The following is a 6,000-nucleotide window of genomic DNA, read 5'->3' on the forward strand; positions in this document are numbered from 1 at the left end:
TTGAATGGTGCAGCAGGCTCGAGGGGCCAAACAGCCTACCCCTGTTCCTGTTTCTTTATGGTCTTATCGTGTTCAGGGAAGCAATGATTTTGGTGTGACTGCAACCACATCAAGGCAGAACAGGTCAGGGCATCAGTGAGTTTCATGAAATTGCTTCACATGCACATTAAACTTACCACAGAATTTGATGTGTGATATTTAACAATACAACTATCTAATAACATAACAATTGCTAATGATGGCCAATCAGTCTCTCTGGCCCAGAAAGTGAATAATTAAAAGTAAGAAGTCTCATCCTTAAGAATGTGAATTGTTCCAGTGACTTTGTTTTAAATTGACGTTTTAAAAAAAGTATTTTTTTCTTCCTGTGTGCATAAGCTTCACTCTTTCTTTGTGTCTCCCGCAGTATCTCTCCACGTATGTCACATTGCATTTCTGACTCTCTTTCTCTCTCCCTGTCTGTTACAGTGTGTTTATGTTTCTCTCTCTCTCATTCTATTTGTTTCTGTCCCTTTGCTCCTCTGTCTATGACTTCCTCTATTTCTCTCTGTCGGTGTGTAGCTCTCTCGTGCTCTTTCTATGTATTTCACTCTTTGTTTCTGTCTCTCTGTTTCCGTCTGCCCCCTTCATGCTAGCCCCATATGGTGTCACAAATGTGCAGATCCACATTTGTAAGCCTTTGCTGTGATGGAATCAATTCCCCAGAAAGTACATTGGAGGCAAGGGTGGGATTTATGTTCTGAATATTTTAGATGTTCAGAAACTCCTTAAGTGGATTTACATTTTTTATTGGTTATTATTCATCAGGGCTTATGCCCAAAACGTCGATTTTCCTGCCCCTCGGATGCTGAGCACCACACTCTCAACTCTGATTTCCAGCATCTGCAGTCCTCACTTTCCCCTCTGATGCCTATTTAGTATTGATGCTTATTATGCTTGATTCATTAAAGCCTGAATGTGGCCTAAGAAAGAGTAAGCAAACTGTATAAATTACTGGAAGCATGGAGCAGATATTTTAAAGCATTGAATAATCGTTCTGATACACTCACAACTATGCACATCTCGGAGGTATATAAAATATACAAGAAATATGTTGGTAATTTCAGTCATGGCTGAGTATCTCAGATTATTGAATGCGTAAATGCAGCTTACTGATGTTGAAGCTCATTCTGTTTAACCTCCATTTAGATAAAGACACAAGGGCAACGATCGGAGTGCCAACGTTATCGATAGTTGCTTCAACTGCCAGCTCAGTTGCCCTGATCCTCCTCCTGGTAGTTTTATTTGTTTTGCTGCAACCAAAGTTGAAGTCATTTCACCACAGCAGGTGAGTAAAGAATGGTCAAAGCAGATGTGTGTGCATGTCTGTCTGCAGGGACGTTGTCAGTCTGTGACAGGGGGAGGGGAGGCTTTGGAAGCTTGTAACTGTGCAGTATTGGGTTGTGATAATGGGAAGTCACCCAGGGTGTAATTGAAGGGGCAAGAATGGCCCCTTCCTGTTTTTGATTCTCCTCACAGTTTCCTGAGGTTTGGGCCAATGAGCTAGTCGCATTGTGTTTAACCACGTTGTATGCATCTGTCACCAGGCGAGATCAGGGAGTGTCAGGCGATCAGGTGTCCATTGTAGTGGATGGGGTTCCTGTGTCTCTTCCATCATATGAAGAAGCTGTGTACGGCAGTTCTGGTGCTGCCATCCCGCCTTCTGGCTCGCGGGTACAGATCGTCATGGCGGAAGGGCCAGTCCCAGGTGAAGACGCTCCAGAGGAAGGTGCCCACTGCAGCAGAAGTGCTGATGACTGCCCAGAAAGTCCTGGTGACTCTGAGGCCCGTGGCAGTGGTAACCGGTCAGAGACTGTTCTGATTCATCAGCCTGCCTTCTCGTCTCCTGCACACTCTCGTAATTTGGTGATGAGGCTGTCTCTGTCTTCTGACACCCAAGACTCTGAGAGCAGTGATGTCCAGAGTCTTCTATCTCTCTCCTCCCCTGTGGGATCTACTGATGGTAAGCAGCATCTTCTACAGAGCTTGATGTTTTGCAGGTCTTTGTATAATTCATCCTCCACTTTGTCAGTCAATGTGGGAAGTCCTAGATTGTATGAATTTGCATACCAACATACATTTGCATGTAAATATTTATCTGTTTCCTTCCTTGTATCTCATTTTCCTTGTTCCTCATTGTGTACTCACTTATACCTTTTGTCTCATTTGCTCATTCAGTAATTACTTGAAGAGAGACATTTTCGGAGTTGCAGGGTTAGGAATAGGATTGTGGCATGGGTCTGACTGGATTGCTCTTGCAGAGAGCCAGCCTTGACACAGCAGGCTGCATGGCCTCTGACTGTGATGTAACTATTGTCTGATTTTATATTTGTATCCATGTATTTGGGCCTTTTGGCAAAGCAGTAATTCCCTGTCCCATTGGTTGGAAGCAGTGCAATGACATTGTACCAGACAATTACAGAATCCCTAGACTCCCATTCACCAGAAGAGGGAGACTCCCCACTGGAAAGTCAGCAATGCAGAGTTAGCCTTTTGGTCTACTGAGACCAGGAACCTTTTAATGTTATAACTTATCATTTCTGATACTTTGTCAGAGATGTACAGCATGGAAACAGACCCTTCGGTCCAACTCGTCCATGTCAAACAGATATCCTAACCTAATTAGTCCCATTTGCCAGCAACTGGCCCATATCCCTCCAAACCCTTCCTATTCATATACCCATCCAGATACCTTTTAAATACTGCAATTGTATCAGCTTCCACTACTTCCTCTGGCAGCTCATTCCATATACACGCACCACCCTCTGTGTGAAAACGTTGCCCCTTAGGTCCCTTTTATATCTTTTACCTCTCACCCTAAACCTATGCTCTCTAGTTCTGGACTCCTCTATCCCAGGGAAAAGACTTTGTCTATTTATCCTCTCCATGCCCCTCATGATTTTATAAACCTCTATAAGGTCACCCCTCAGCCTCTGACGCTCCAGGGAAACAACCCCAGCCTATTCAACCTCTCCCTCTCACTGAAATCCTCCAACCCTGGCAACATCCTTGTAAATCTTTTCTGAACCCTTTCAAGTTTCACAATATCTTTCTGATAGGAAGGAGACCAGAATTGCACGCAATATTTCAACGGGGCCTAACCAATATTGTATACAGCCGCAACATGACCTCCCAACTCAATACTGTGACCAATAAAGGAAAGCATACCAATCGCCTTCTTCACTATCCTATCTACCTGCGACTCCACTTTCAAGGAGCTATGAACCTGTACGCCAAGATCTCTTTATTCAGCAACACTCCCTACGACCTTTCCATTAAGTGTATAAGTCCTGCTCTGATTTGCCTTCTCAAAATGCAGCACCTTGCATTTATCTAAATTAAACACCATCTGCCACTCCTCAGCCATTGGCCCATCTGATCAAGATCCCATTGTACACTCATAGAATCATACAGCACGGAAACAGACCCTTTGGTCCAACTAGTCCATTCCAGACATAATCCCAAATTATCCCACCTGCCTGTTCCTGGCCCATAACCCTCTAAATGTTTCCTATTCATGTACTTTTCTAAGTGTCTTTTAAACATTATAACTGTGCCCACATCTTCCATTTGTTCAGCAAGTTCATTTGACTTGTTACCTTTATTAATTGAAACTCACAGGCTGAATACTGATGAAGTGTATACATCGAATGGTTACAGACCCAAAGAAGCCCATTGAGCTCGCCATATCTGTGCTAGCTCTCTGAAGGAGCATTTAACTTAGTGCCATTCCTGCCCCTTCTCTCATGTTCTTCCTTCAGAGATAATAATCCAATTCCCTCTTAACTTCCGCAATTGAAACTGCCTCCACCACACTCACAGGCACCACATTCCAGCTCCGAGACCTTGAATGTAAAGGATTTTCTTTATGTCACCATTGGTTCTTTTTCCAACTCCCATAAGCATATGCCCTCTGCTCTTTCCACTAAAGGAGGCTGGTTTTCTCTGTCTCGACCCTTCAATGATTTGAATATTTCTACCAAACCTCCTCCCAACCTTCTCGAATCTATCATCATAACAGGGGATCCTCATTCCTGGAATTATTCTTGTAAACCTATTTTTTCACCATCTCTAATGCCTTCACTTGCTTTCAAAATTGCAGTGGCCAGAGCCAGAACCTCAACGTCAATTAATGCTGAATAAGTATATGTAAAGGTTTAACTTGACTTCCTTGCTCTTATACTCTATGCCCTTACTGACTAAGCTCAGGGTACTGTATGTTTTGCTACCCGGCTCTCCCTGTTCCAAACATTAGCTTAGACCAGAGGAAGAAATGAAAATTTCCATAACGAAATATGCAACAACATGATTTATTTAACATAGTAAAATGACCCAAGATGTTTCACATGAGCAAGATTGGACAGAAAATATCAGACTCTTCCCCCTCTACCTTTTGATGGTTTGCATTACACTTAATAGGCTTTTGCACATAAATTATTCAGTTGGAAACATGGGTGATTCGTAGGCGGTGTTTAATAGATGAACAATACATACTACGGATGATTTGATGATGGGGAGAGAAAGCATTATTCTCTGTAAGAACGCTTGTAGATATAAAAGAGAAAAAGAAGGGACCACAAGTTGGTTTCAAGGACTGCACTGTGGGATGGATGGATGTGGGGCTGGAGGAGGTCAGAGAGATAAGGAGGGGGAAGCTAACTATTAACTCTTAAAGTTTTAGATGAAGATGATGTTGTGCCTGTGGTAAGGCTGCGAACTAAAAGCTGATGATCAGTTGATTCTTAACTCAAGCCCTGTTCCCTTTTTGTTTCAGATATTCCTCTGCTTAAGGATGCTTAGAGGGACCTCTGTGGCTTTCTCCTCCTCTTCCTCGACCTCCTGAACACTCGGCTCTCCATCTCCAATTAAACTGACTCAAATCCTGTAACAGGAGCTGCAGTAAAGACATTGCCCTCACTCTGCTGAAGCCCAGTATGGACATGACTCTGTGACTCAGTCGCAACTACATCCCGGACTGGGAACATTCTGGCTATGGAGATGCTGCCTTCACGTGAGGTTAATGCTGGGAATGGTCACCCTCTAGCGAGCGACAGATAAACCTGATATCCTTCACGACACAGGATATAGACTAGATGCGGAGTGGTGGTGGTGTCCCAACCTGCACATCTTAAATGCTCTTCCCTCACCCCTGTTTTGGTCTTCAGTACCATCCCTGCTTCCAATGTCTGTCACCACTGCCTAGTCCAGTTTATGATAGGTTAGAAGGCTCCATTTACTACTTAATCCATTCCCTCAGACAAGGCAGACCATACAAATGTCAGCTCCTGGAAGTTAAGTAGCCAGCTTGGAACTTAATCAGTCGATTAAGTTCAACATCAGAACAAACAATTTGACCCTTTTATTCCATTTAGACCAGGTGCAATCGTGTTTCCAGGTCACTGCCACTAGTTTGCGGTTGATTTTTTTTTAAGGGAGATATAACAGAAAAGATACTTTTGGTTGGATAAGGAGTGCTGCTCTGCAAATATACCTCTGGGGTGGGATCAAACAAGAACCAATTAGTGAAACCCATGTCACTTGCAATGAGTCACAAACTGGGATGCACTATTCAATAGCTAACCCCTGTAGAAAACGGATTAGAGCCAGGTTCTCCCTTGGCTTTTGTGCAAGCGACATTCGGCCCACTGACCTTTTGAACAGCATCCAGACCCACCCTGTACCCTACCCCTGTTACCTTGTGTTTCCCACAGCCAACCCACCTAACCTGCACATCTTTGGACTGAGGGAGGTGGTGGGGGGGGGGGTGGGGGGGAGAAGAGAACCCCCGCAGACATGGGGAGAAGCATGCAAGCTCCGCATGGACGGTTGCCAGAGGCTGGAATTGAACCCAGGTCCCTGGTGCTGTGAGGCAGCAATGCTATCCACTGATCCACCGTACCTCAGGCATAAGCTGGACTTCCCCTTAACTCAGTATCTGTGACCAGGAAACTTTAATGGTAA

At 44.1% G+C, this 6,000-nt stretch overlaps 1 protein-coding gene across 2 annotated transcripts in view; it reads left to right on the forward strand.

Moving 5' to 3' along the window:
- Window positions 1-5,796, forward strand: part of LOC132818111 (sushi domain-containing protein 6-like) — a 48,437-nt gene extending 42,641 nt beyond the window's left edge. For both annotated transcript variants that reach the window (XM_060828808.1, XM_060828809.1), the window contains exons 4-6: window positions 1,189-1,327; window positions 1,587-2,002; window positions 4,814-5,796. In XM_060828808.1, coding sequence (XP_060684791.1) covers window positions 1,189-1,327; window positions 1,587-2,002; window positions 4,814-4,839 — 581 coding nt within the window. In that variant the 3' untranslated portion in view covers window positions 4,840-5,796. The remainder of the gene's footprint in view (window positions 1-1,188; window positions 1,328-1,586; window positions 2,003-4,813) is intronic.
- Window positions 5,797-6,000: the final 204 nt, after the last annotated feature.

Source organism: Hemiscyllium ocellatum, chromosome 8 (genome assembly GCF_020745735.1).
Source record: "Hemiscyllium ocellatum isolate sHemOce1 chromosome 8, sHemOce1.pat.X.cur, whole genome shotgun sequence".
In the NCBI taxonomy this organism is placed as follows: Eukaryota; Metazoa; Chordata; class Chondrichthyes; order Orectolobiformes; family Hemiscylliidae; genus Hemiscyllium; species Hemiscyllium ocellatum.